General features: G+C 47.9%; 5 protein-coding genes across 8 annotated transcripts in view; 4 read left to right on the plus strand and 1 right to left on the minus strand.

The window, feature by feature from the left end:
* Nucleotides 1-27,326, minus strand: part of lingo2 (leucine rich repeat and Ig domain containing 2) — a 732,996-nt gene that overhangs the window by 613,484 nt on the left and 92,186 nt on the right. The gene's annotated exons all lie outside the window — the stretch shown is intronic.
* Nucleotides 2,363-3,643, plus strand: LOC137368851 (cilia- and flagella-associated protein 251-like). Its single transcript, XM_068029058.1, has 4 exons — nucleotides 2,363-2,448; nucleotides 2,557-2,770; nucleotides 2,812-3,139; nucleotides 3,315-3,643. The coding sequence occupies exons 1-4, from the start codon at nucleotides 2,363-2,365 to the stop codon at nucleotides 3,641-3,643; spliced, it is 957 nt and encodes a 318-aa protein (XP_067885159.1).
* On the plus strand, nucleotides 12,092-13,781 carry LOC137368852 (uncharacterized; the record flags this gene model as incomplete). Its single annotated transcript, XM_068029059.1, is given in 4 exon segments — nucleotides 12,092-12,189; nucleotides 12,415-12,558; nucleotides 12,721-12,835; nucleotides 13,626-13,781. Coding segments are annotated over 4 exon segments (513 nt in total), but the record flags the coding sequence as incomplete, so codon positions are not given.
* Nucleotides 16,815-22,040, plus strand: LOC137368853 (DNA ligase 1-like). The gene is given in 5 exon segments (XM_068029060.1): nucleotides 16,815-17,000; nucleotides 17,099-17,463; nucleotides 17,600-18,405; nucleotides 19,751-19,926; nucleotides 21,927-22,040. Coding segments are annotated over 5 exon segments (1,647 nt in total).
* The window catches only part of LOC137368855 (trichohyalin-like), an 11,312-nt gene continuing 6,557 nt past the window's right edge, over nucleotides 22,572-27,326 (plus strand). Inside the window, exons 1-8 of the mRNA XM_068029061.1 lie at nucleotides 22,572-22,682; nucleotides 22,779-22,900; nucleotides 24,545-24,793; nucleotides 24,828-24,896; nucleotides 25,083-25,114; nucleotides 25,272-25,463; nucleotides 25,514-25,727; nucleotides 26,948-27,088. Of these exons, the coding sequence (XP_067885162.1) occupies nucleotides 22,572-22,682; nucleotides 22,779-22,900; nucleotides 24,545-24,793; nucleotides 24,828-24,896; nucleotides 25,083-25,114; nucleotides 25,272-25,463; nucleotides 25,514-25,727; nucleotides 26,948-27,088 (1,130 nt within the window). The remainder of the gene's footprint in view (nucleotides 22,683-22,778; nucleotides 22,901-24,544; nucleotides 24,794-24,827; nucleotides 24,897-25,082; nucleotides 25,115-25,271; nucleotides 25,464-25,513; nucleotides 25,728-26,947; nucleotides 27,089-27,326) is intronic.

Raw genomic sequence — 27,326 nt, forward strand, 5'->3', positions numbered from 1 at the left:
AACGAACATCTCAGGAGAAGGAGAAGGCAGCGAAGGAGGAGAAGGAGAAGAAAGAGAAGAAGGAAGAGAAGAAAAAGGAGATGAGCAGATGGAGAAGGAGGAGGAGGAGCAGCAGGGGCACAAGGAGGCAGGGAGATTTCAGGAGGAGGGGTAGGCGGAGAAGGGAAAGGAGAAGGAAGAGGAGGAACGAGAAGGAGAAGAAAGAGAACGAGAACGAGGAGAAGCAGGGCAAAGAAGAAAGGGAAGGTGGTGGAGGAGGTGAAGGAGAAGAAGAATGAAAAGGAGATGGAGGAGAAGGAGAAGAAAATAAATAGGGGAAGGAAAAGAGGAGAAGGAGAAGGAGGTGGTGAAGGAAAAGGAGAAGGAGAAGAAAGAGAAGGAGAAGAAAGAGAAAAGAAAGAGAAGAAAAAGAAAAAGGAGGTGAAGGAGAAGAGATGAGAAGGGAGAAGGAGAGAGAAAAAGAGAAGAGGAGAGAAGAGAATAAAGAGAAGAAAGAGGAGGAGGAGGAGAACAAGGAGAAGAAAGAGAAGGAGGAGGAGGAGGAGGAGAAGGAGAAGGAGAAGGAGAAGGAGGAGAAGGAGGAGAAGGAGAAGGAGGAGGAGAAGGAGAAAAAGGAGAAAAAGGAAGAGATGCAGGAGGTGGAGAAGGAGAACGAGAAAAAAGTGGAGATAGAAGAAAAAGAGGAGGAGGAGAAGGAGGAGAAGGAGAATAAGAAGGAGGAGAAGAAGGAGGAGAAGGAGATGCAGAAGGTGAAGAAAAAGAAGATGAGTGGAAGGAGAAGGAGGAGAAGGAGCAGCGGGGAACAAGGAGGCAGGGAGATTTCAGGAGGAGAGGAGGGGTAGGCGGAGAAGGGAAAGGTGAAAGAAGAACGAGAAGAAGGAGGAGAATAAGGAGAAGGAGAAGAAAGAAAAGAAGCAGTGGAAAGAGAAGAACAAGAAGGAGGAGGAGAAGGAAATGGAAAAGAAGAAAATAAAGAGGAGAAGCAGAAGAAGAAAGAAAAGGAGAAGGAGGTGAAGGAGAAGGAGAAAGAAAGGGGAAGAAGGAGTAAAAGGAGGAGAAGAAGGAGAAGGAGATGAGCAGAAGGAGGATGAGAAGGAGCAGCAGGGGAACAAGGAGGCAGGGAGATTTCAGGAGGAGAGGCGGGGTAGGCGGAGAAGGGAAAGGTGAAAGAAGAACGAGAAGGAGGAGAATAAGGAGAAGGAGAAGAAAGAAAAGCAGTGGAAAGAGAAGAACAAGAAGGAGGAGGAGAAGGAAATGGAAAAGAAGAAAATAAAGAGGAGAAGCAGAAGAAGAAAAGGAGAAGGAGGTGAAGGAGAAGGAGAAAGAAAGGGGAAGAATGAGTAAAAGGAGGAGAAGAAGGAGAAGGAGATGAACAGAAGGAGGATGAGAAGGAGCAGCAGGGGAACAAGGAGGCAGGAAGATTGGAGGAGGAGAGGAGGGGAAGGCAGAGAAGGGAAAGGAGAAGGAAGAGAAGAGGAAAGAGGAGGAGAATGAGAAAGAAGAGAGAGGAGGAGAAGGAGGAGAAGGAAGGAGAAGAAGAAAGAAAAGAAGGAGGAGGTGAAGTCGAAGGAGAAAGAAATAAGGAGAAGAAAGAGTAGAAGGAGAAGAAGAAAGAACGAGAAGAAGGAAGAACAGGAGGAGAGGAAAAAGAAAGAGGAGAAGGAGAAGGGGGAGAAGGAGAAGAAGGAGAAGGATCAGGAGAAGAAGGAGGAGGAGAAGAATGAGAGAGAGAGAGAGAGAGAGAGGAGGAGGAGGAGAAGGAGCAGCAGGCGAAGGAGGAGCAGGAGAAGAATGCAAGGACAAGATGGAGAAGGAGGAGGGGGAGAAGGAGGAGGAAGGCGAAGGAGAAAATGGGAAAAGGGGAAGGGAAATGGAGAAGGAAGGGAATAAGAGAAGGAGCAGAAGGAAAGAAGCACAAAGAGAAAAGAAGAATTAAAATGCAAAGGAGAAAGAAGAAAAATCAGGAAAACTGGAGAAGGAATAGAAGCAGGAGAAAAGGAAAAGGTGGGCAGAGAAGTAGAAGGTGGAGGAGCAAAGAAAGAAGGTAGGAAGGGGCGGGGAGGAATTGGAGAAAGAGAATAAGGAGTAGGAGGAGGAGTAGGCGGGGAAGTAGAAGGGGAGTAGGAGGAGAAGGAAGGGGTGGGGAAAGGGGAACCAGAGGAAAACGATAAGGATGAGGGAAACAGGAGGAGAAGGATGAGGAGCAGAAGAAATGGAGCACAAGGAGAAAAGGAGGTGGAGGAGACGGTGAAGAAGGCGGAGGAGGTGCAGGAGAAGGTGGAGATGAGCAGAGGAAGGACACAAAGCAGTGAAGGAGGATCAGTTGGAGAAGGAGCTGAAGGACAAGGAAAAGGAGAATAAGATGAGCAGAAGAACAAAACGAAGGAGGAGGAGGAGTAGCAGGATAAAGGAGAAGGATAGACGGAAAAGAAAAAGGAGAAGAAAACGGTGAAGGATAAAAGGAGAGGGATAAAAGGAGAAGGAAAAGGAGGAGGAGAAGCTGGAAAAGAAGGAGGAGATAATCAGATAAAGGACAAGAAGGTGATGGAGGAGAAGGAGACAAGGAAGACGAGAAGATGAGGAAGATGGACAGAGGAGGAGAAGGAGGAGAGGAAGAAAGAAGGAGAAGCAGGAGAAGGAAAAGGAGGAGGAGGAGAAAGAGAAGAAGAAATGGAAGTCGTTGAAGGAGAAGGAGGTGAAGAAAGAGAAGGGGAAGGAGGAGAATAAGGAGGAGATGCAGAAGGAGAAAAAGGAGAAGAATGAGAAGGACGTGAAGAAAGAGGAGGAGAAGAAAGAGATGGGGAGGTGAAGGAGAAGGAGAAGGAGAAAAAAGTGGAGAAAGAAGAAAGAGGCAAAGGAGAAGAGGAGAAGGAAGAGAAAGAAGAGAAGGAGAGAGAGAAGCAGGAGGAGAAGGAGAAAAAGGAGCAGAAGGAGGAGAAGGATAAGAAAGAGAGAGAGAAGGAGGAGGAGAAGGACGAGCAGGAGAAGAAGAAAAAGGAGGAGGAGAAGGAGGAGAAGAATAAGGAAGAGAAGAATGAAGAGAAGGAGATGCAGAAGGTGGAGAAGAAAAAGAAGAAGGAGGAGGAGAAGGAGCAGCAGGGGAAGGAGGAGGCAGGGAGATTTCAGGAGGAGAGGAGGGGTAGGCGGAGAAGGAAAAGGAGAAGGAAGAGAAGAGGAAAGAGGAGGAGAATGAGAAAGAAGAAAGAGGAGGAGTAGGAGAAGAAGGAGTAGAAAAAGGAGGCAGAGGAGGAGGAGAAGGAAGGAGAAGAAAGAAAAGAAGGAGGAGGTGAAGGCGAAGGAGAAAGAATGAGAAGAAGGAAGAGCAGGAGAGGAAAAAGAAAGAGGAGGAGAAGGAGATGAAGGAGGAGAAGGAGAAGGAGAAAAAGGAGTGGAGAAGGAGGAGAAGGAGAAGAATAAGAAAGAGAGGGAGAAGGAGGAGGAGAAGGAGGAGCAGCAGGCGAAGGAGGAGCAGGAGAAGAAAGAATGCAAGGACAAGATGGAGAAGACAGAGGGGGTAAAGAAGGAGGGGGAGAAGGAGGAGCAAGGCAAAGGAGAACATGGGAAAAGGGGAAGGGAAATGGAGAAGGATGGGGATAAGAGAAGGAGATCAAGGAAAGAAGCAGAAGGAGAAAAGAAGAATTAAAATGCAAAGGAGAAAGAAGAAAAATCAGGAAAACTGGAGACGGAAAAGAAGCAGGAGAAAAGGAAAAGGTGGGAGGAGAAGTAGAAGGTGGAGGAGCAAAGAAAGAAGGTAGGAAGGGGCGGGGAGGAGTTGGAGAAAGAGAAAGAGAAGGAGGAAGAGTAGGAGGGGAAGTAGAAGGAGGAGTAGGAGGACAAGGAAAGGGTGGGGAGGGGGAGAACCAGAGGAAAATGATAAGGATGAGGGAAAGAGGAGGAGAAGGAGGAGGAGCAGAAGAAAAGGAGCACAAGGAGAAAAGGAGGTGGAGGTGACGGTGGAGAAGGCGGAGATGAGCAGAGGAAGGACACTAAGCAGTGAAGGAGGATCAGTTGGAGAAGGAGCAGAAGGACAAGGAAAAGGAGAATAAGTAGATGAGCAGAAGAACAAAACGAAGGAGGAGGAGGAGGAGTAGCAGGATAAAGGAGAAGGATAGACGGAAAAGAAAAAGAAGAAAAAGGTGAAGGATAAAAGGAGGGATAAAAGGAGAAGAAAAAGGAGAAGCTGGAAAAGGAGGAGATAATCAGATAAAGGACAAGAAGGTGATGGAGGAGAAGGAGACAAGGAAGACGAGAAAGATGAGGAAGATGGACGGAGGAGGAGGAGGAGAAGGAGGAGAGGAGGAGAAGGAGAAGGAGGAGAGGAGGAGAAGGAGAAGGAGGAGAGGAGGAGGAGGAGAAAGAGAAGAAGAAAGGGAAGAAGGAGAAGAGAGAAGGGGAAGGAGGAGAAGAAAGAAAAAAAAAGAAGAGAAGTCATCGAAGGAGAAGGAGGTTAAGAAGGAGGAGAATGAGGTGAAGAAAGAGAAGGGGAAGGAGGAGAAGAAGGAGAAGAATAAGGAGGAGAAGCAGAAGGAGGAGAAGCAGAAGGAGCCGAAGGAGAAAGAGAAGGGGAAAGGGGAGAAGAATGAGAAGGAGGAGAAGAAGGAGAAGGAGGAGAAAAATAAGTGGAGAAAGAAGAAAGAGACAAAGGAGAAGAGGAGAAGGAGGAGAAAGAAGGAGAAGAAAAGAAGGAGGAGGTGAAGTCGAAGGAGAAAGAAATAAGGAGAAGAGTAGAAGGAGAAGAACGAGAAGAAGGAAGAGCAGGAGGAGAGGAAAAAGAAAGAGAAGCGGGAGAAGGAGAAGGAGAAGGAGGAGAAGGAGAAGAAGAAAGAGAGAGAGGAGGAGGAGGAGGAGAAGGAGGAACAGCAGGCGAAGAAGGAGCAGGAGAAGAATGGAAGGAGGAGGGGGGGGAGGAGAAGGAGGAGGGGGGGGGGAAGGAGGAGGGGGGGGGAAGGAGGAGGGGGGGGGGAAGGAGGAGGGGGTGGGGAAGGAGGAGGGGGTGGGAAGGAGGAGGGGGTGGGAGAAGGAGGAGGGGGGGGGGAAGGAGGAGGGGGGGGAAGGAGGAGGGGGGGGGAAGGAGGAGGGGGGGGGAAGGAGGAGGGGGGGGGAAGGAGGAGGGGGGGGGAAGGAGGAGGGGGGGGAAGGAGGAGGGGGGGGGGAAGGAGGAGGGGGGGGGGAAGGAGGAGGGGGAGGAGAAGGAGGAGGGGGGGGAAGGAGGAGGGGGGGGAAGGAGGAGGGGGGGTGAAGGAGGAGGGGGGGGGAAGGAGGAGGGGGGGGGAAGGAGGAGGGGGGGGGGAAGGAGGAGGGGGGGGAAGGAGGAGGGGGGGGAAGGAGGAGGGGGGGGAAGGAGGAGGGGGGGGAAGGAGGAGGGGGGGGGGAAGGAGGAGGAAGGCGAAGGAGAAAATGGGAAAAGGGGAAGGGAAATGGAGAAGGATGGGGATAAGAGAAGGAGCAGAAGGAAAGAAGCACAAAGAGAAAAGAAGAATTAAAATGCAAAGGAGAAAGAAGAAAAATCAGGAAAACTGGAGAAGGAACAGAAGCAGGAGAAAAGGAAAAGGTGGGAGGAGAAGTAGAAGGTGGAGGAGCAAAGAAAGAAGGTAGGAAGGGGCGGGGAGGAATTGGAGAAAGAGAATGAGGAGTAGGCGGGGAAGAGGAAGGGGAGTAGGAGGAGAAGGAAGGGGTGGGGAGGAGGAGAACCAGAGGAAAACGATAAGGATGAGGGAAAGAGGAGGAGAAGGAAGAGGAGCAGAAGAAAGGGAGCACAAGGAGAAAAGGAGGTGGAGGAGACAGTGGAGAAGGCGGAGGAGGCGCAGGAGAAGGTGGAGATGAGCAGAGGAAGGACACAAAGCAGTGAAGGAGGATCAGTTGGAGAAGGAGCTGAAGGACAAGGAAAAGGAGAATATGAGCAGAAGAACAAAACGAAGGAGGAGGAGGAATAGCAGGATAAAGGAGAAGGATAGACGGAAAAGAAAAAGGAGAAGAAAACGGTGAAGGATAAAAGGAGAGGGATAAAAGGAGAAGAAAAAGGAGGAGAAGCTGGAAAAGAAGGAGGAGATAATCAGATAAAGGACAAGAAGGTGATGGAGGAGAAGGAGACAAGGAAGACGAGAAGATGAGGAAGACGGACGGAGGAGGAGGAGGAGAGGAAGAAAGAAGGAGAAGCAGGAGAAGAAGAAGGAAAAGGAGGAGGAGGAGGAGAAAGAGAAGAAGAAAGGGAAGAAGGAGAAGAGAGAAGGGGAAGGGGGAGAAGAAAGAAAAAAAAGAAGAAAGGGAAGTCGTTGAAGGAGAAGGAGGCGAAGGAGGAGAATGAGGTGAAGAAAGAGAAGGGGAAGGAGGAGAATAAGGAGGAGAAGCAGAAGGAGCAGAAGGAGAAAGAGAAGGGGAAAAAGGAGAAGAATGAGAAGGACGTGAAGAAAGAGGAGGAGAAGAAAGAGAAGGAGAAGGAGGAAAAGATGGGGAGGTGAAGGAGAAGGAGAAAAAAGTGGAGAAAGAAGAAAGAGGCAAAGGAGAAGAGGAGAAGGAAGAGAAAGGAGAGAAAGAAGAGAAGGAGAGAAGAAAGAGGAGGAGAAGGTGAAGAAGAGGAGAAGGAGGACAAGGAGATGAAAGAGGAGGAGGACAAGCAGGAGGAGAAGGAGAAAAAGGAGCAGAAGGAGGAGAAGGATAAGAATAAGAAAGAGAGAGAGAAGGAGAAGGAGCAGGAGAAGAAAAAGAAGGAGGAAGAGAAGAATGAGGAGGAGAATAAGGAAGAGAAGAATGAGGAGAAGGAGATGCAGAAGGTGGAGAAGAAGCAGCAGGGGAAGGAGGAAGCAGGGAGATTTCAGGAGAGGAGGGGTAGGCGGAGAAGGAAAAGGAGAAGGAAGAGAAGAGGAAAGAGGAGGAGAATGAGAAAGAAGAGAGAGGAGGAGGAGAAGAAGGTGTAGAAAAAGGAGGAGGAGGACGAGAAGGAAGGAGAAGAAGAAAAGAAGGAGGAGGTGAAGGCGAAGGAGAAAGAATGAGAAGAAGGAAGAGCAGGAGAAGGAGAGGAAAAAGAAAGATGTGGAGAAGGAGGAGAAAGTGAAGGAGAAAAAAGGAGTGGAGAAGGAGGAGAAGGAGAAGAAGAATAAGAAAGAGAAGGAGAAGGAGGAGAAGGAGGAGCAGCAAATGAAGGAGGAGCAGGAGAAGAAAGAATGCAAGGACAAGATGGAGAAGACAGAGGGGGTAAAGAAGGAGGGGGAGAAGGAGGAGCAAGGCAAAGGAGAACATGGGAAAAGGGGAAGGGAAATGGAGAAGGATGGGGATAAGAGAAGGAGCAGAAGGAAAGAAGCACAAGGAGAAAAGAAGAATTAAAATGCAAAGGAGAAAGAAAAATCAGGAAAACTGGAGAAGGAAAATAAGCAGGAGAAAAGGAAAAGGTGGGAGGAGAAGTAGAAGGTGGAGGAGCAAAGAAAGAAGGTAGGAAGGGGCGGGGTGGAGTTGGAGAAAGAGAAAGAGAAGGAGGAAGAGTAGGAGGGGAAGTAGAAGGAGGAGTAGGAGGACAAGGAAGGGGTGGGGAGGGGGAGAACCAGAGGAAAATGATAAGGATGAGGGAAAGAGGAGGAGAAGGAGGAGGAGCAGAAGAAATGGAGCACAAGGAGAAAAGGAGGTGGAGGTGATGGTGGAGAAGGCGGAGATGAGCAGAGGAAGGACACAAAGCAGTGAAGGAGGATCAGTTGGAGAAGGAGCAGAAGGACAAGGAAAAGGAGAATAAGTAGATGAGCAGAAGAACAAAACGAAGGAGGAGGAGGAGTAGCAGGAAAAAGGAGAAGGATAGACGGAAAAGAAAAAGAAGAAAAAGGTGAAGGATAAAAGGAGGGATAAAAGGAGAAGAAAAAGGAGAAGCTGGAAAAGAAGGAGGAGATAATCAGATAAAGGACAAGAAGGTGATGGAGGAGAAGGAGACAAGGAAGACGAGAAAGATGAGGAAGATGGACGGAGGAGGAGGAGAAGAAAGGAGAAGCAGGAGAAGGAGAAGAAGGAAAAGGAGGAGGAGGAGAAAGAGAAGAAGAAAGGGAAGAAGAAAGGGAAGAAGGAGAAGAGAGAAGGGGAAGGAGGAGAAGAAAGAAAAAAAGAAGAAAGAGAAGTCGTCGAAGGAGAAAGAGGTTAAGAAGGAGGAGAATGAGGTGAAAAAAGAGAAGGGGAAGGAGGAGAAGAATAAGGAGGAGAAGCAGAAGGAGGAGAAGCAGAAGGAGCAGAAGCAGAAGGAGCAGAAGGAGAAAGAGAAGGGGAAAGGGGAGAAGAAGGAGAAGGAGGAGAAGAAGGAGAAGAAGGAGAAGAAGGAGAAGGAGAAGGAGGAAAAGACAGAGGAGGTGAAGGAGAAGGAGAAAAAAAGTGGAGAAAGAAGAAAGACAAAGGAGAAGAGGAGAAGGAGGAGAAAGAAGAGAAGAAAGAGAAGAAGAAAGGAAGAAAGAAAGAGCAGGAGAAGGTGAAGAAGAAGAGAAGAGGAGGACAAGGAGATGAAAGAGAAGGAGGAGGAGGAGAAGCAGGAGAAGGAGAAAAAGGAGCAGAAGGAGGAGAAGGATAAGAATAAGAAAGAGAGGGAGAAGGAGGATGAGAAGGAGGATCAGGAGAAGAAGAAAAAGAAGGAGGAGGGGGAGGAGGGGGAGAAGGCGGAGAAGAATAAGGAAGAGAAGAATGAGGAGAAGAAGATGCAGAAGATGGAGAAGAAAAAGAAGAAGGAGAAGAGCAGAAGGAGGAGGAGGAGGAGGCAGGGAGATTTCAGCAGGAGAGGAGGGGTAGGCGGAAAAGGAAAAGGAGAAGGAAGAGGAATGAGAAGAAGGAGGAGAAGAAGGAGAAGGAGGAGAGAAGGAAAAGGAGAAGAAGGAAGAAAAGGAGAAGGAGCAGAAAGAAAAAAAAAGGAGGAGGAGAAGGAGGAGATGAAAATGGAGAAGAAGGAGGAGATGAGCAGAAGAAGGAGGATGAGAAGGAGCAGCAAGGGAACAAGGGAGATTGGTGGAGGAGAGGAGGGGAAGGCAGAGAAGGAAGAGGAAGAGAAGAGGAAAAAGAAGGAGTAGAATGAGGAGAAGGAGTAGAAAGAGAAGGAAGAGAAGGAGGAGAAGGAAGAAGAAAGAAAAGGAGAAGGAGGGGGTGAAGGAAAGGAGAAATAAATAAGAAGAATGAGAAGGAGAAGAAGGAGATGAAGGAGGATAAAGGGAAGAAGGAAGAAAAAAAGAGAAAGGAGGAGGAGAAGGAGAAGAAGAAAGAAGAAAAAGGAAGAGCGGGAGAAGGAGGAGTAAGAGGAGGAGAGAGAAAGAGGAGAAGAAAAAAGAAAGAAGTAGAAGGAGGAGGAAAAGGAGAAGGAGGACAAGGAGAAGAAAGAAGGAGGAGGAGACAGAGAAGGAGAGGGAGGAGCAGGAGGAGAATAAGAAAGAGATGGGGAAGGTGAGGAGAAGGAGGAGCAGCAGGCGAAGGAGGAGCACGAGAAGAAGGCAAGCAGAAGTTAGAGGAGGGAGAAGGAGGAGGAGGGAGGAGGTGAAGGAGAAAATGGGAAAAGGGAAAGGGGAAAGGAGAAGGATGGGGATAAGAGAAGGAGCAGAAGGAAAGAAGCACAATCAGAAAAGAAGAATTAAAATGAAAAGGCGAAAGGAGGAGAAAAATCAAGAAAACTGGTGGAGGAGCAAAGAAAGTAGGAAGGGGTGGGGAGGTGTTGGAGAAAGAGAAGGAGGAGTAGGAGGAGGAGAAGTAGCAGGAGAAGTAGAAGGAGGAGAAGGAAGGGGTGGGGAGAAGGAGACGCAGAGGAAAACGATAAGGATGAAGAAAGAGGAGGAGGAGGAACCGACGAAATGGAGCACAAGGAGAAAAGGAGGTGGAGGAGACGGTGGAAAAGGTGGAGGAGGAGAAGGAGATGAGCAGAGGAAGGACACAAAGCCATGAAGGAGGATCAGTAGAAGGAGCAGAAGGACAAGGAAAAGGAGAATAAGTAGATGAGCAACAGTACAAAACGAAGGAGGAGGAGTAGCAGAATAAAGGAGAAGGATATTAGAAAAAGAAAAAGGAGAAGGGTAAAAGGAGGAGGAGAAGCTGGAAAAGGAGGAGATATTCAGAAAAAAGGACAAGAAGTCCTTGGTGGAGGAGGAGGAGACAAGGAAGACGAAAAAGACGGATGGAGAAGGAGGAGGAGAAGGAAAAAGGAGGAGGAGGAGGAGAAGGAAAAAGGAGGAGGAGGAAAGGCAGAAGAAAGAAGGGGATGGAGAAGAAGGAGAAGGAATAGAAGCAGGAGAAGGAGAAGAGAAGGAGGGGAAGAAAGGAGAAATCAGGAGAAGGAGAAGAAGTAGGAGGTGCAGGCGGAGAAGAAAGGGAAGAAGGAAAAGAAAGAAGTGGAAGGAGAACTAGAAAGGAAAAAGAGGAGGAGAAGGAGAAGAAAGAGAAGACGAAGGAGAAGGAGGTGAAGAAAGAGAAGGGCAAGGAGGAGAAGAATGAGAAGCAGAAGGAGGAGAAGGAGGAGAAAGAGTAGAAGGAGGAGGAGGAGAAGGAGAAGGAGCAGGAGATGAAGGAAAGGAAGGAGCAAAAGTAGAAGGAGGAGAAGGAGAAGAAGCAGAAGGAGAATGAGGAGCAGGAGAAGGAGAAGGCAAAAGGTAAAGAAGGAAGAGGAGGAGGAGAAGGAGGAGGAGGAGGAGAAGAAAGAAAAGCAGGTGAAGGAGGAGGAGAAGCAGGAGAATGAAGAGAACGAGGAGTAGGAGGAGAAGAGAGAGAAGGAAGAGAAGGAGGAGAAGGAGGAGAAGGAGGAGAAGGTGGAGAAGGTGGAGAAGGTGGAGAAGGAGGAGAAAATGAAAGACAAGGGGAGGAAAAAAGTAGAAGAAAGGAGGAGAGAAAGAGAAGGTGAAGGAGGAGAAGGAGACGAAGGAGAAGCAGAAGATAAGGTGAAGGAAGAGAAGCAGGAGAAGGAAGAGAAGCAGGAGAAGGAAGAGAAGCAGGAGAAAGAGGAGAAGAAGGGGAGAACAAGGAGAAGGAGAAGAAAGAAGGAGAAGGAGAAGAAAGAAGGAGAAGAGAGAGAAAGAGAAGGAGGAGGAGAAGGAGAAGGATGCAAGGAAGAGAAGGAGGAGGAGGTGAAGAAAGAGGAGGAGGAGGACAAAAAAAGAGGAGGAGAAGGAGACGAGCGAGCAGGAGAAGGAGGAGGAGAAAGAACAGGAAGGGAAGGAGGAGGAGGAGACGCAGAAGGGGAAGGGGGAGACGCAGAAGAGGAAGGGGGAGACGCAGAAGAGGAAGGGGGAGACGCAGAAGAGGAAGGGGGAGACGCAGAAGAGGAAGGGGGAGACGCAGAAGAGGAAGGGGGAGACGCAGAAGAGGAAGGGGGAGACGCAGAAGAGGAAGGGGGAGACGCAGAAGAGGAAGGGGGAGACGCAGAAGAGGAAGGGGGAGACGCAGAAGAGGAAGGGGGAGACGCAGAAGAGGAAGGGGGAGACGCAGAAGAGGAAGGGGGAGACGCAGAAGAGGAAGGGGGAGACGCAGAAGAGGAAGGGGGAGACGCAGAAGAGGAAGGGGGAGACGCAGAAGAGGAAGGGGGAGGAGTAGAAGAGAGAGAAGGGGAAGGAGGATAAGAGAGAGAAGGAGATGGCAGAGAATAAAAAATGAGGAGAAAAAGGAGAAAGAGGTGAAAAAGGAGAAGGGGAAGGAGGAGAAGATGGAGAAGGAGAAGGAGTAGAATGAGCAGGTGAAGGAGGGGAGGAGGGGGAGAAGAAGGAGCAGAAAGAGAAGGAGAAGGAGAATAATAAAATGCAGAAAGCAGGAGAAGGAGAAAGGAGGAGGAGAAGGAGAATAAGAGCGAGCAGGGGAAGGAGAAGAAAGAGAAGGAGAAGAAGGGGAGAACAAGGAGGAGGAGAAGAAAGAAGAAGATAGAGAAAGAGAAGGAGGAGGAGAAGGAAGAGAAGGAGGACAAAAAAGAGGAGAAGGAGAAGAGCGAGCAGGAGAAGGAGGAGGAGAAAGAACAGGAAGGGAAGAAGGAGGAGACGCAAAAGGGGAAGGAGGAGATGCAGAATGGGAAGGGGGAGACGCAGAAGGGGAAGGGGGAGATGCAGAAGAAGGAGGAGGAGTAGAAGAGAGAGAAGGGGAAGGAGGATGAGAGAAAAGGAGATGGCAGAGAATAAAAGATGAGGAGAAAAAGGAGAAGGGGAAGAAGAGAGAGAAGGGGAAGGAGGAGAAGAAGAAGAAGGAAAAGGAAAAGAAGGAGAAGGAGAAGAATGAGCAGGAGAAGGAGGAGAAAGAGGGGGAGGAGGAGGAGAAGAAGGAGCAGAAAGAGGAGAAGGAGAAAGAAGGAGGAGAAAGAGGAGAAAGAGAAGGAGGAGGAGGAGGAGAAGGAGCAGATGAAGAAAAAGAAGGAGGAAAAGTAGAAGGAGGAGAAGGAGAAGCAGAAGGAGAATGAGGAGGAGGAGGAGGAGCAGGAGAAGGAGAAGGCAAAGGGAAAGAAGGAGGAGAAGAAGAAGAAAAGCAGGTGAAGGAGGAGGAGAAGCAGGAGAATGAAGAGAACGAGGAGTAGGAGGAGAAGAGCGAGAAGGAAGAGAAGGAGGAGCAGGAGGAGAAGGAGCAGGAGATAAAGAAAAACAAGAAGGAAAAGTAGAAGGAGGAGAAGGAGAAGCAGAAGGAGAATGAGGAGGAGGAGGTGGAGGAGGAGGCAAAGGGAAAGAAGGAGGAGGAGAAGAAGAAGAAGAAGAAAGAAAAGCAGGTGAAGGAGAAGAAGGAGGAGGAGAAGCAGGAGAATGAGGAGAACGAGGAGTAGGAGAAGAGAGAGAAGGAGGAGAAGGAGGAGAAGGAGGAGAAGGAGGAGAAGGAGGAGAAGGAGGAGAAGGAGGAGAAGGAGGAGAAGGAGGAGAAGGTGGAGAAGGTGGAGAAGGTGGAGGAGGAGGAGAAAATGAAGGACAAGGGGAGGAAAAAGTAGAAGAAATGAGGAGAGAAAGAGAAGGTGAAGGAGGAGAAGGAGACGAAGGAGAAGCAGAAGATAAGGTGAAGGAAGAGAAGCAGGAGAAGGAAGAGAATGAGAAGAAAGAGGAGAAGAAGGGGAGAACAAAGAGAAGGAGAAGAAAGAAGGAGAAGATAGAGAAAGAGAAGGAGGAGGAGAAGGAGGCGTAGGTGAAGAAAGAGCAGGAGGAGGAGGACAAAAAAAGAGAAGGAGGAGAAGGAGAAGAGCGAGCAGGAGAAGGAGGAGGAGAAAGAACAGGAAGGGAAGGGGAAGGGGGAGACGCAGAAGGGGAAGGGGGAGACGCAGAAGGGGAAGGAGGAGGAGTAGAAGAGAGAGAAGGGGAAGGAGGATAAGAGAGAGAAGGAGATGGCAGAGAATAAAAAATGAGAAGAAAAAGGAGAAGGAGGTGAAAAAGGAGAAGGGGAAGGAGAAGAGAGAGAAGGGGAAGGAGGAGGAGAAGGAGAAGAATGAGCAAGAGAAGGAGGGGAGGAGGGGGAGAAGAAGGAGCAGAAAGAGAAGGAGGAGGAGAATAATAAAATGCAGAAAGCAGGAGGAGGAGAAAGAAGGAGGAGAAGGAGAATAAGAGCGAGCAGGGGAAGGAGGAGAAGAAAGAGAAGGAGAAGAAGGGGAGAACAAGGAGGAGGAGAAGAAAGAAGGAGAAGATAGAGAAAGAGGAGGAGGAGAAGGAGAAGGAGGGAAGGAAGAGAAGGATGAGGTGGTGAAGGAAGAGAAGGAGGAGGAGGACAAAAAAGAGGAGGAGAAGGAGAAGAGCGAGCAGGAGAAGGAGGAGGAGACGCAAAAGGGGACGGAGGAGACGCAGAAGGGGACGGAGGAGACGCAGAAGGGGACGGAGGAGACGCAGAAGGGGACGGAGGAGTAGATGAGAGAGAAGGGGAAGGAGGATAAGAAAGAAAAGGAGATGGCAGAGAATAAAAGATGAGGAGAAAAAGGAGAAGGAGGTGAAAAAGGAGAAGGGGAAGGAGAAAAGAGAGAAGGGGAAGGAGGTGAAGAAGAAGGAGAAGAAGGAAAAGAAGGAGAAGCAGAAGAATGAGCAGGAGAAGGAGGAGAAAGAGGGGGAGGAGGAGGAGAAGAAAGAGCAGAAAGAGAAGGAGAAGAATAAAGTGGAGAAAGGAGGAGAAGGAGAAAGAAGGAGGAGGAGAAGGAGAATAAGTATGCGCAGGGAAAGGAGGAGAAGAAAGAGGAGAAGGATGAAAAGAAAGAGGAGAAAAAGGAAGAGATTGAGGAGGTGAAGGAGAAGAAAATGGAGAAAGAAGGAGAAAAAGGAGGAGGAAAGGAGAAGAAAAAGGAGAAGGGGAAGAAAAATGAGAAGGGGAAGGAGGAGAAGAGAAAAAGTAGAACGGAAATCAGGAGAAGATAAGAAAAAAGAGAAGAAAGAGGAGAAAATGGAGGAGAAGAAGGAGTGGAAAAAAGAAGAGGAGAAGGAGGTGGAGAAGGAGGAGAAAAGGAGGAGGAGAAGAAAAAGGAGGAGGAAAAGGAGGAGGAGTGAGAAGGGAAGGAGGAGAAGAAGAAAGAGAAGGTGAAGGAGAAGAAAGAAGAAAAAGGAGAAGGGGCGAAGGAGAAGGAGAAGAAAGAGGAGGAGAAGGAGGAGGAGGAGAATAAGGAGGAGAAGAAGGAGATGAAGAAGAAAAAGAAGAAGGAGGACAAGGAGAGGAGGTGTAGGTGGGGAAGGAGAAGGAAGAAGAGGAAAGAGGAGAAGTAGAAGAAGAAGAAAATAAAGAGAAGGTGAAGGAGGAGGTTGAGAAGGAGAAAGAAAGGAGAAGAAAGAGAAGGAGAAGGAGGAGGTGAAGGAGGAGAAAGAAATAAGGAGGAGAAGCAGAAGAAGAGAAGAAGGAGAAGAAGAAAAAGAAGAAAGAGGAGAAGAAAGAGAAGGAGAAGCAGTAGAAAGAGAAGAGGAGGAGGAGGAGAAGGAGAAGAAGAAAGAAAAGGAGAAGGAGGAGGTGGAGGAGATGCAGAAGAAAGTGGAGAAAGAGAAGTAGAAGATGGAGAAGAAAATCAAGAGAAGGAGAATGTGAAGGAGGAGGTTGAGAAGGAGAAAGAAAGGAGGAGAAGAAAGAGAGGGAGAAGGAGAAAGAAAGAAGGAGAAGCAGAAGAAAGAGAAGGAGAAGCAGAAGAAAGAAAAGGAGAAGAAAGTGGAGAAGGAGGAGAAGAAAAGAAAAAAGAGAGGAAGAGAAGGAGAAGCAGAGAGAGAAGGGAAAGGAACAGGAGAAAAAAGGAGGAGCCGAAGGATGAGGAGAAAAAGGAGAAGAAAAGGAGAAGAAAGAGAAAGAAGGAGGAGAAGGAGGAGGCAGTGGTGGAGAAAGAGGAGCAGGAGAAGGAGAAAAAAAGGAGGAGGAGAAAGAGAAGAAGGAGGAGGATGAGAAGGAGAAGGAGAAGAAAGAGGAGGAGGAGGAGAAGGAGGAGAAGGAAGAGGAGGAAAAGGAGAAGAAGGAGGAGGAGGAGGAGGAGAAGGAGGAGAAGAAAGAGGAGGAGGAGAAGGATTGTAGGAGGAGAATGAGAAGGAGAAGGAAGAGGAGAGAGAAGGAGGAGGAAAGAGAAGGATAAAATGGGAAAAGGGGAAGGGAAATGGAGAAGGATGGGATAAGAGAAGGAGCAGAAGGAAAGAAGCACAAGGAGATAAGAAGAATTAAAATGAAAAGGAAAAAGAAGAAACATCAAGAAAACTGGAGAAGGAACAGAAGCAGGAGAAAAGGAAAAGGTGGGAGAAGAAGTAGAAGGTGGAGGAGCAAAGAAAGAAGAAGGAAGGGGCGGGGAGGAGTTGAAGAAAGAAGAGAAGTAGGAGGAGAAGGAGTAGGAGGTGGAGGAGGACGAGAGGAAGTAGCAGGAGGAGGATGAGGAGAAGGAAGGGGTGGGCAGGAGGAGAAGCAGAGGAAAATGATAAGGATGAGGAAAAGAGAGGAGCAGAAGAAATGGAGCACAAGGAAAAAAGGAGGTGGAGGAGACAGCAGCGAATACGGAGGTGGCGCAGGTGCCGGAGGAGGAGATGGAAATGAGCAGAGGAGGGACACAAAGCAGTGAAGGAGGATCAGTTGGAGAAGGAGCAGAAGGACAAGGAAAAGGAGAATAAGTAGATGAGAAGAAGTAGCAGGATAAAGGAGAAGGATAGACGGAAAAGAAAAAGAAGAAAAAGGTGAAGGATAAAAGGAGAGGGATAAAAGGAGAAGATAAAGGAGGAGGAGAAGCTGGAAAAGGAGGAGATGATCAATAAAGAACAAGAAGGTGATGGAGGAGAAGTGCCAAGGAAGACGGATGGAGGAGGAGGAGAAGGAGAAGAAAGAAGGGGATGGAGAAGGAGAAGGGGGAGAAGAAGCAGGAGAAGGAGGTGAAGAAAGAAGGGGAAGCAGGAGAAGGAGAAGAAAGAGAAGAAGAAAAAAGAAAAGGAGGAGAAGAAGAAAGAGAAGATGAAGGAAAAGGAGGTGAAGGAAGAGAAGGGGAAGGAGGAGACGAAGGAGAAGCAGAAGGAGAAGGAGGAAACAGAGAAGGGGAGAAAAGGGAAAAGGAGTAGAAGATAGAGAAAGAGAAGGAGAAGGAGGGAAGGAAAAGAAGGAGTAGTAGCAGGAAGAGGAGGACGATAAGAAGTAGAAGGAAGAGAAGGAGAAGGAGGTGAAGAAAGAGAAGGGAAAGTATGACAGGAAAGAGGAGAAGAGTGAGCAGGAGAAAGAGGAGACAAAAGAACAGGAAGAGAAGGAGGATGAGAAGAAAGAGAAGGAGAAGCGGAAGGAGGAGAAGCAGAAGGGAAAGGAGGAGAAGGAGAGGAAAGAGAAGGAGGGGAAGAATGAAAAGGGGAAGGAGGAGAAGGAGAAGGAGTAGCAGAAAGAGAAGGGGAGTGGAGAAAAAAAAAGATGAGGAGAAAAAGGAGGAGGAAACGAGAAGAAAAAGGAGAATGGGAAGAAAAATGAGAAGGGGAAGGAGGAGAAGAGAAAAAGGAGAACGGAAAGGAGGAGAAGAGAAGAAAAAAGAGAAGAGGAGAAAACGGAGGAGAAGGAGTAGAAAGAAGGAGAAGAAAGATGAGAAGGAGGTGGAGAAGGAGGAGGAGAAAAGGAGGAGAAGTAAAAGGAGGAGGAGGAGGAGAAAAGGAGAAGTAAAAGGAGGAGAAGGAGGAGGAGAAAAGGAGGAGAAGTAAAAGGAGGAGGAGGAGGAGAAAAGGAGGAGAAGTAAAAGGAGGAGAAGGAGGAGGAGGAGAAGGAGGAGGAGGAGGAGAAGGAGGAGGAGGAGGAGAAGGAGGAGGAGGAGAAGGAGGAGGAGGAGGAGAAGGAGGAGGAGGAGGAGAAGGAGGAGGAGGAGGAGAAGGAGGAGGAGGAGGAGAAGGAGGAGGAGGAGGAGAAGGAAAAGGAGGAGAAGGAAAAGGAGGAGGAGAAGGAAAAGGAGGAGGAGAAAAAGGAGGAGGAGAAAAAGGAGGAGGAGAAAAAGGAGGAGGAGAAAAAGGAGGAGGAGAAAAAGGAGGAGGAGAAAAAGGAGGAGGAGAAAAAGGAGGAGGAGAAAAAGGAGGAGGAGAAAAAGGAGGAGGAAAAGGAGGAGAAAAAGGAGAAGAAAAAGGAGAAGAAAAAGGAGAAGGGGAGAAGGAATAGAAGGGGATGGAGGAGACGAAGGAGAAGGAGAAGAAGAAACAGGTGGGGAAGGAGGGGTAGGTAGAGAAGAAGAAAAAGGAGAAGGTGGAGACGAAAGAGGAGAAAAAGGAGGTGAAGGAGAAGGAGCAGGACAAGAAAGTGGAGGAAGAGAAGAAGAAAATAAAGAGAAGGAGAAGAAGGAGAAGGAGAAGAAGGAGAAGGAGAAGAAGGAGAAGGAGAAGAAGGAGAAGGAGAAGGAGAAGGAGAAGAAGGAGAAGGAGAAGGAGAAGAAGGAGAAGGAGGAGAAGGAGGAGAAGGAGAAGAAGGAGAAGAAGGAGAAGAAGGAGAAGAAGGAGAAGAAGGAGAAGGAGAAGAAGGAGAAGGAGAAGAAGGAGAAGGAGAAGAAGGAGAAGAAGGAGAAGGAGAAGGAGAAGAAGGAGAAGAAAGAGGAGGAGAAGAAGGAGAAGGAGAAGAAGGAGAAGGAGAAGAAGGAGAAGGAGAAGGAGAAGAAGGAGAAGGAGAAGGAGAAGAAGGAGAAGAAGGAGAAGGAGAAGAAGGAGAAGGAGAAGAAGGAGAAGGAGAAGAAGGAGAAGAAAGAGGAGGAGAAGAAAGAGGAGGAGAAGAAAGAGGAGGAGAAGAAAGAGGAGGAGGAGAAGAAAGAGGAGGAGGAGGAGAAGGAGGAGGAGGAGGAGGAGGAGAAGGAGAAGGAGGAGGAGAAGGAGAAGGAGGAGGAGAAGAAGGAGGAGGAGGAGAAGGAGGAGGAGGAGAAGGAAAAGGAGGAGAAGGAAAAGGAGGAGAAGGAAAAGGAGGAGAAGGAAAAGGAGGAGAAGGAAAAGGAGAAGGAAAAGGAGGAGAAGAAAAAGGAGGAGAAGAAAAAGGAGGAGAAGAAAAAGGAGGAGAAGAAAAAGGAGGAGGAGAAAAAGGAGGAGGAGAAAAAGGAGGAGGAGAAAAAGGAGGAGGAGAAAAAGGAGGAGGAGAAAAAGGAGGAGGAGAAAAAGGAGGAGGAGAAAAAGGAGGAGGAGAAGGAGGAGGAGAAAAAGAAGAAAAAGGAGAAGAAAAAGGAGAAGAAAAAGGAGAAGAAAAAGGAGGAAAAAGGAGAAGAAAAAGGAGAAGAAAAAGGAGAAGAAAAAGGAGAAGAAAAAGGAGAAGAAAAAGGAGAAGAAAAAGGAGAAGAAAAAGGAGAAGGGGAGAAGGAATAGAAGGGGATGGAGGAGACGAAGGAGAAGGAGAAGAAGAAACAGGTGGGGAAGGAGGGGAAGGTAGAGAAGAAAAAGGAGAAGCTGGAGACGAAAGAGGAGAAAAAGGAGGTGAAGGAGAAGGAGCAGGACAAGAAAGTGGAGGAAGAGAAGAAGAAAATAAGAGAAGGAGAAGAAGGAGAAGGAGAAGAAGGAGAAGGAGAAGAAGGAGAAGAAGGAGAAGGAGAAGGAGAAGGAGGAGAAGGAGAAGAAGGAGAAGGAGAAGGAGAAGGAGAAGAAGGAGAAGGAGAAGGAGAAGGAGAAGAAGGAGAAGGAGAAGGAGAAGGAGAAGGAGAAGAAGGAGAAGGAGAAGGAGGAGAAGAAGGAGAAGGAGAAGAAGGAGAAGGAGAAGAAGGAGGAGAAGGAGAAGGAGAAGGAGAAGAAGAGGAGGAGAAGAGGAGGAGAATAAAGAGGAGGAGAAGAAAGAGGAGGAGGAGGAGAAGGAGGAGGAGGAGAAGGAGAAGGAGGAGGAGGAGGAGGAGGAGGAGGAGGAGGAGGAGAAGGAGAAGAAGGAAGAGGAGAGGCGGTGTAGATGGGGAAGGTGAAGGAGAAGGAAGAAGAGGAAAGAGGAGGAGGAGAAGAAAGAGAAGCAGTAGAAAGAGAAGAAAGGAAAGGAGAAGGAGGAGGTGAAGGAGACGGAGAAGAAAGTGGAGAAAGAGAAGTAGAAGAAGAAAATAAAGAGAAGGTGAAGGAGGAGGTTGAGAAGGAGAAGGAGAAGAAGGAGGAGAAGAAGGAGGAGAAGAAGGAGGAGAAGAAGGGAGAAGAAGGAGGAGAAGAAGGAGGAGAAGAAGGAGGAGAAGGAGGAGAGAAGAGGAGAGGAGAAGAAGGAGGAGAAGAAGGAGGAGAAGAAGGAGGAGAAGAAGGAGGAGAAGAAGGAGGAAGAGAGAAGAAAAAGGAGAAGAAGGAGGAGAAGAAAAAGGAGAAGAAGGAGGAGAAGAAAAAGGAGAAGAAGGAGGAGAAGAAAAAGGAGAAGAAGGAGGAGAAGAAAAAGGAGAAGTAAAAGGAGAAGAAGGAGGAGAAGTAAAAGGAGAAGAAGGAGGAGAAGTAAAAGGAGAAGAAGGAGGAGAAGTAAAAGGAGAAGAAGGAGGAGAAGAAAAAGGAGAAGAAGGAGGAGAAGAAAAAGGAGAAGAAGGAGGAGAAGAAAAAGGAGAAGAAGGAGGAGAAGAAAAAGGAGAAGAAGGAGGAGAAGAAAAAGGAGAAGAAGGAGGAGAAGAAAAAGGAGAAGGTGGAGAAGAAGGAGGAGAAGAAGGAGGAGAAGAAAAAGGAGAAGGAGGAGAAGAAAAAGGAGAAGAAGGAGAAGAAAAGGAGAAGAAGGAGAAGAAAAAGGAGAAGAAGGAGAAGAAAAAGGAGGAGAAGGAGGAGAAGAAAAAGGAGAAGAAAAAGGAGAAGTAAAAGGAGAGAAAGAGAAGAAAAAGGAGAAGGGGAGAAGGAATAGAAGGGGATGGAGGAGCGAAGGAGAAGGAGAAGAAGAAACAGGTGGGGAAGGAGGAGAAGGTAGAGAAGAAGAAAAAGGAGAAGGTGGAGATGAAAGAGGAGAAAAAGGAGGTGAAGGAGAAGGAGCAGGACAAGAAAGTGGAGGAAGAGAAGAAAATAAAGAGGAGGAGAAGAAAGAGGAGGAGAAGAAAGAGGAGAAGAAAGAGGAGGAGAAGAAAGAGGAGGAGAAGAAAGAGGAGGAGAAGAAAGAGGAGGAGAAGAAAGAGGAGGAGAAGAAAGAGGAGGAGAAGAAAGAGGAGGAGAAGAAAGAGGAGGAGAAGAAAGAGGAGGAGAAGAAAGAGGAGGAGAAGAAAGAGGAGGAGAAGAAAGAGGAGGAGAAGAAAGAGGAGGAGAAGAAAGAGGAGGAGAAGAAAGAGGAGGAGAAGAAAGAGGAGGAGAAGAAAGAGGAGGAGAAGAAAGAGGAGGAGAAGAAAGAGGAGGAGAAGAAAGAGGAGAAGAAAGAGGAGGAGAAGAAGGAAGAGAAGAAGGACAAGGAGAGGAGGTGTCGATGGGGAAGGAGAAGGAAGAAGAGGAAAGATGAGGAGGAGAAGAAAGAGAAGCAGTAGAAAGAGAAGAAAGAAAAGGAGAAGGAGGAGGTGAAGGAGACGCAGAAGAAAGTGGAGAAAGAGAAGTAGAAGAAGAAGAAAATAAAGAGAAGGTGAAGGAGGAGGTTGAGAAGGAGAAAGAAAGGTGAGGAGGAGGAGGTGAAGGAGAAGCAGAAGAGAAGAAGGAGAAGAAGAAAAAGAAGAAAGAGAAGGAGAAGCAGGAGAAGGAGAAAGCGAAGAAAGAGAAGAGAAGAGAGAGGAGAGAGAGAAGAAAGAGAAGGAGAAGCAGTAGAAAGAGAAGAGAAGGAGGAGAAGGAGGAAAAGGAGAAGAAGAAAGAAAAGGAGAAGGAGGTGGTGGAGGAGATGGAGAAGAAAGTGGAGAAAGAAGTAGAAGATGGAGAAGAAAATCAAGAGAAGGAGAATGTCAAGGAGGAGGTTGAGAAGGAGAAAGAAAGAAGGAGAAGCAGAAGAAGAAAGAGAAGGAGAAGCAGAAGAAGAGAAGAAAGAGGAGAAGGAGAAGAAAGAGAAGAAAAAAGAGAGGAGAAGGAGAGAGAGAAGGGGAAGAAAGAGGAGAAAAAAGGAGGAGCCGAAGGATGAGGAGAAAAAGGAGAAGAAAAGGAGAAGAAGAAAGAGAAAGGAGAAGGAGGAGGCGGTGGTGGAGAAAGAGGAGCAGGAGAAGGAGAAAAAAGGAGAAGCAGGAGAAGGAGAAAAAAGGAGAAGGAGGAGGAGAAGGAGGAGAAGGGGAAGGAGGAGAGAAAGGAGAAAAAGAAACAGAAGGGGAAGGAGGAGAAGAAAGAGACAAAAGAGGAGAAAAAGTAGGAAACAGGAGGTGAAGGAGAAGGAGAAGAAAAGAAAGAGAAGGAGTAGAAGAAAAGAAAGAGAAGGAGAAGAAAAGAAAGAGGAGAAGAAAAGAAAGAGGAGAAGAAAATAAAGAGGAGAAGAAAAGAAAGAGGAGAAGGAGGAGAAGAAAAGAAAGAGGAGGAGAAGAGAATGAGGAGGAGGAGAAGGAGGAGACGAAAAAGATGCAGCAGCAAGGGAACAAGGAGGTAGGGAGATTGAAGGAGGAGAGGAGGGGAAGGTGGAGAAGGGAAAGGAAAAGGAAGAGAAGAGGAAAGAAAAGGAGAATAAGGAGAAGGAGAAGAAAGAGGAGTAGAAAGAGAAGGAGGAGAAGGAGAAGGGGGAGAAGGAAGAGAAGGAGGGAAAGGAGAAGGAGGAAAAGGTGGAGAAGAAGGAGAAGGAGGAGGAGAAGGAGAAGGATTGTAGGAGGAGGATGAGAAGGAGAAGGAAGAGGAGAGAGAAGGAGGAGGAAAGAGAAGGATAAAATGGGAAAAGGGAAATGGAGAAGGATGGGGATAAGAGAAGGAGCAGAAGGAAAGAAGCACAAGGAGATAAGAAGAATAATCAGGAAAACTGGAGAAGGAACAGAAGCAGGAGAAAAGGAAAAGATGGGAGAAGAAGTAGAAGGTGGCGGAGCAAAGGAAGAAGAAGGAAGGGGCGGGGAGGAGTTGAAGAAAGAAGAGAAGTAGGAGGAGAAGGAGTAGGAGGAGGAGAAGAAGGAAGAGAAGAAGGACAAGGAGAGGAGGTGTAGATGGGGAAGGTGAAGGAGAAGGAAGAAGAGGAAAGAGGAGGAGGAGGAGAAGAAAGAGGAGGAGAAGAAAGAGGAGGAGAAGGAGGAGGAGGAGAAGAAGGAAGAGAAGAAGGACAAGGAGAGGAGGTGTAGATGGGGAAGGTGAAGGAGAAGGAAGAAGAGGAAAGAGGAGGAGGAGGAGAAGAAAGAGGAGGAGAAGAAAGAGGAGGAGAAGGAGGAGGAGGAGAAGAAGGAAGAGAAGAAGGACAAGGAGAGGAGGTGTAGATGGGGAAGGTGAAGGAGAAGGAAGAAGAGGAAAGAGGAGGAGGAGGAGAAGAAAGAGGAGGAGAAGGAGGAGGAGGAGAAGAAGGAAGAGAAGAAGGAGAAGGAGAGGAGGTGTAGATGGGGAAGGTGAAGGAGAAGGAAGAAGAGGAAAGAGGAGGAGGAGGAGGAGAAGAGAAGCAGTAGAAAGAGAAGAAAGGAAAGGAGAAGGTGGAGGTGAAGGAGACGGAGAAGAGAGTGGAGAAAGAGGAGAAGTTGAAGAAGAAAATAAAGAAGGTGAAGGAGGAGGTTGAGAAGGAGAAAGAAAGGAGAAGAAAGAGAAGAAGGAAGAGGTGAAGGAGAAGGAGAAGGAGAAGCAGAAGAGAAGAAGGAGAAAAAGAAAAAGAAAGAGGAGAAGGAGAAGCAGGAGAAGGAGAAAGAGAAGAAAGAGAAGGAGAAGCAGTAGAAAGAGAAGAGAAGGAGGAGGAGAAGGAGAAGGAAAATGAGAAGAAAGAAAAGGAGAAGGAGGAGGTGGAGGAGATGGAGAAGAAAGTGGAGAAAGAGAAGTAGAAGATGGAGAAGAAAATCAAGAGAAGGAGAATGTCAAGGAGGAGGTTGAGAAGGAAGGAGAAGCAGAAGAAGAAAGAGAAGGAGCAGCAGAAGAAAGAGAAGGAGAAGAAAGAGGAGAAGGAGAAGAAAGAGAAGAAAAAAGAGAGAAGGAGAAGAAAGAGGAGAAGGAGAAGAAAGAGAAGAAAAAAGAGAGAAGGAGAAGGAGAGAGAGAAGGGGAAGAAAGAGGAGAAAAAAGGAGAGAAAAAGAGAAAGAAGGAGAAGGAGGAGGCGGTGATGGAGAAAGAGGAGCAGGAGAAGGAGAAAAAAAGGGGAAGGAGGAGAAGGAGAAGGAGTAGCAGAAAGAGAAGGGGAATGGAGAAGAAAAAGATGAGGAGAAAAAGGAGGAGGAAACGAGGAGAAAAAGGAGAAGGGGAAGAAAAAAGAGAAGAGTAAAAGGAGGAGGAGGAGGAGGAGGAGGAGGAGGAGAAGTAAAAGGAGGAGGAGGAGGAGGAGGAGTAAAAGGAGGAGGAGGAGGAGGAGGAGGAGAAGTAAAAGGAGGAGGAGGAGGAGGAGGAGAAGTAAAAGGAGGAGGAGGAGGAGGAGGAGGAGGAGAGAGAGAGGAGGAGAGAGTAAAGGAGGAGGAGGAGGAGGAGGAGGAGAAGTAAAAGGAGGAGGAGGAGGAGGAGGAGGAGGAGGAGAAGTAAAAGGAGGAGGAGGAGGAGGAGGAGGAGGAGGAGAAGTAAAAGGAGGAGGAGGAGGAGGAGGAGGAGGAGAAGTAAAAGGAGGAGGAGGAGGAGGAGGAGGAGGAGGAGGAGGAGGAGTAAAAGGAGGAGGAGGAGGAGTAAAAGGAGGAGGAGGAGGAGTAAAAGGAGGAGGAGGAGGAGGAGGAGGAGTAAAAGGAGGAGGAGGAGAAGTAAAAGGAGGAGGAGTAAAAGGAGGAGGAGGAGGAGGAGGAAAAGGAGGAGGAGTAAAAGGAGGAGGAGGAGGAGGAGGAGTAAAAGGAGGAAGAGGAGGAGGAGGAGTAAAAGGAGGAGGAGGAGGAGGAGGAGGAGGAGGAGAAGTAAAAGGAGGAGGAGGAGGAGGAGGAGGAGAAGTAAAAGGAGGAGAAGTAAAAGGAGGAGAAGTAAGAGGAGGAGGAGAAGTAAAAGGAGGAGGAGAAGTAAAAGGAGGAGGAGAAGAAAAAGGAGGAGAAGAAAAAGGAGGAGAAGAAAAAGGAGGAGAAGAAAAAGGAGGAGAAGAAAAAGGAGGAGAAGAAAAAGGAGGAGAAGGGGAGAAGGAATAGAAGGGGATGGAGGAGACGAAGGAGAAGGAGAAGAAGAAACAGGTGGGGAAGGAGGAGAAGGTAGAGAAGAAGAAAAAGGAGAAGGTGGAGATGAAAGAGGAGAAAAAGGAGGTGAAGGAGAAGGAGCAGGACAAGAAAGTGGAGGAAGAGAAGAAGAAAATAAAGAGAAGAAAATAAAGAGAAGGAGAAGGAGAAGAAGGAGGAGGAGAAAGAGGAGGAGGAGAAAGAGGAGGAGAAAGAGGAGGAGGAGAAAGAGGAGGAGGAGAAAGAGGAGGAGAAGAAAGAGGAGGAGAAGAAAGAGGAGGAGAAGAAAGAGGAGGAGAAGAAAGAGGAGGAGAAGAAAGAGGAGGAGAAGAAAGAGGAGGAGAAGAAAGAGGAGGAGAAGAAGGAAGAGAAGAAGGACAAGGAGAGGAGGTGTCGATGGGGAAGGTGAAGGAGAAGGAAGAAGAGGAAAGAGGAGGAGGAGAAGAAAGAGAAGAAGCAGTAGAAAGAGAAGAAAGAAAAGGAGAAGGATGAGGTGAAGGAGACGCAGACGAAAGTGGAGAAAGAGGAGAAGTAGAAGAAGAAGAAAATAAAGAGGAGAAGGTGAAGGAGGAGGTTGAGAAAGAGAAAGAAAGGCGAAGAAAGAGGAGGAGGAGGAGGTGAAGGAGAAGCAGAAGAAGAGAAGGAGAAGAAGAAAAAGAAGAAAGAGGAGGAGAAGCAGGAGAAGGAGAAAGAGAAGAAAGAGGAGAAGAAGTAGAAAGAGAAGAGAAGGAGAAGGAAAAGGAGAAGAAGAAAGAAAAGGAGATGGAGAAGAAAGTGGAGAAAGAGAAGTAGAAGATGGAGAAGAAAATCAAGAGAAGGAGAAAGTCAAGGAGGAGGTTGAGAAGGAGAAAGAAAGAAGGAGAAGCAGAAGGAGAAAGAAAGAAGGAGAAGCAGAAGAAGAAAGAGAAGGAGAAGAAAGAGGAGAAGAAGGAGAAGAAAGAGAAGAAAAAAGAGAGGAGAAGGAGAGAGAGAAGGGGAAGAAAGAGGAGAAAAAAGGAGGAGCCGAAGGATGAGGTGAAAAAGGAGAAGAAGAAAGAGAAAGGAGAAGGAGGAGGCGGTGGTGGAGAAAGAGGAGCAGGAGAAGGAGAAAAAAGGAGAAGGAGGAGAAAGAGAAGAAGGAGGAGGAGAAGGAGGAGGAGAAGGAGGAGAAGGAGGAGAAGGGGAAGGAGGAGAAGGGGAAGGAGGAGAAGGGGAAGGAGGAGAAGGGGAAGGAGGAGAAGGGGAAGGAGGAGAAGGGGAAGGAGGAGAAGGGGAAGGAGGAGAGAAAGGAGAAAAAGAAACAGAAGGGGAAGGAGGAGAAGAAAGAGACACAAGAGGAGAAAAAGTAGGAAACAGGAGGTGAAGGAGAAGGAGAAGAAAAGAAACAGGAGAAGAAGAAAAGAAAGAGAAGGAGAAGAAAAGAAAGAGGAGAAGGAGGAGAAGAAATGAAAGAGGAGGAGAAGAAAGAGAAGGAGGAGGAGGAAGAAAAGAGAAGAAGGAGGAGAAGGAGGAGACGAAAAAGATGCAGCAGCAGGGGAACAAGGAGGTAGGGAGATTGAAGGAGGAGAGGATGGGAAGGTGGAGAAGGGAAAGGAGAAGGAAGAGAAGAGGAAAGAAAAGGAGAATAAGGAGAAGGAGAAGAAAGAGGAGTAGAAAGAGAAGGAGGAGAAGGAGGAGAAGGAGAAGGAGAAGAGGAGGAGAAGGGGGAGAAGGAAGAGAAGGAGGGAAAGGAGAAGGAGGAGAAGAAGGAGAAGGAGGAGGAGAAGGAGAAGGATTGTAGGAGGAGGATGAGAAGGAGAAGGAAGAGGAGAGAGAAGGAGGAGGAAAGAGAAGGATAAAATGGGAAAAGGGAAATGGAGAAGGATGGGGATAAGAGAAGGAGCAGAAGGAAAGAAGCACAAGGAGATAAGAAGAATTAGAATGAAAAGGAGAAAGAAGAAAAATCAGGAAAACTGGAGAAGGAACAGAAGCAGGAGAAAAGGAAAAGATGGGAGAAGAAGTAGAAGGTGGCGGAGCAAAGGAAGAAGAAGGAAGGGGCGGGGAGGAGTTGAAGAAAGAAGAGAAGTAGGAGGAGAAGGAGTAGGAGGAGGAGAAGAAGGAAGAGAAGAAGGACAAGGAGAGGAGGTGTAGATGGGGAAGGTGAAGGAGAAGGAAGAAGAGGAAAGAGGAGGAGGAGGAGAAGAAAGAGGAGGAGAAGAAAGAGGAGGAGAAGAAAGAGGAGGAGAAGGAGGAGGAGGAGAAGAAGGAAGAGAAGAAGGACAAGGAGAGGAGGTGTAGATGGGGAAGGTGAAGGAGAAGGAAGAAGAGGAAAGAGGAGGAGGAGGAGAAGAAAGAGGAGGAGAAGGAGGAGGAGGAGAAGAAGGAAGAGAAGAAGGACAAGGAGAGGAGGTGTAGATGGGGAAGGTGAAGGAGAAGGAAGAAGAGGAAAGAGGAGGAGGAGGAGAAGAGAAGCAGTAGAAAGAGAAGAAAGGAAAGGAGAAGGTGGAGGTGAAGGAGACGGAGAAGAGAGTGGAGAAAGAGGAGAAGTTGAAGAAGAAAATAAAGGTGAAGGAGGAGGTTGAGAAGGAGAAAGAAAGGAGAAGAAAGAGAAGAAGGAAGAGGTGAAGGAGAAGGAGAAGGAGAAGCAGAAGAGAAGAAGGAGAAAAAGAAAAAGAAAGAGAAGGAGAAGCAGGAGAAGGAGAAAGAGAAGAAAGAGAAGGAGAAGCAGTAGAAAGAGAAGAGAAGGAGGAGGAGAAGGAGAAGGAAAATGAGAAGAAAGAAAAGGAGAAGGAGGAGGTGGAGGAGATGGAGAAGAAAGTGGAGAAAGAGAAGTAGAAGATGGAGAAGAAAATCAAGAGAAGGAGAATGTCAAGGAGGAGGTTGAGAAGGAAGGAGAAGCAGAAGAAGAAAGAGAAGGAGCAGCAGAAGAAAGAGAAGGAGAAGAAAGAGGAGAAGGAGAAGAAAA

The sequence above is a fragment of the Heterodontus francisci genome, chromosome 4 (assembly GCF_036365525.1).
Source record: "Heterodontus francisci isolate sHetFra1 chromosome 4, sHetFra1.hap1, whole genome shotgun sequence".
NCBI lineage: Eukaryota > Metazoa > Chordata > Chondrichthyes > Heterodontiformes > Heterodontidae > Heterodontus > Heterodontus francisci.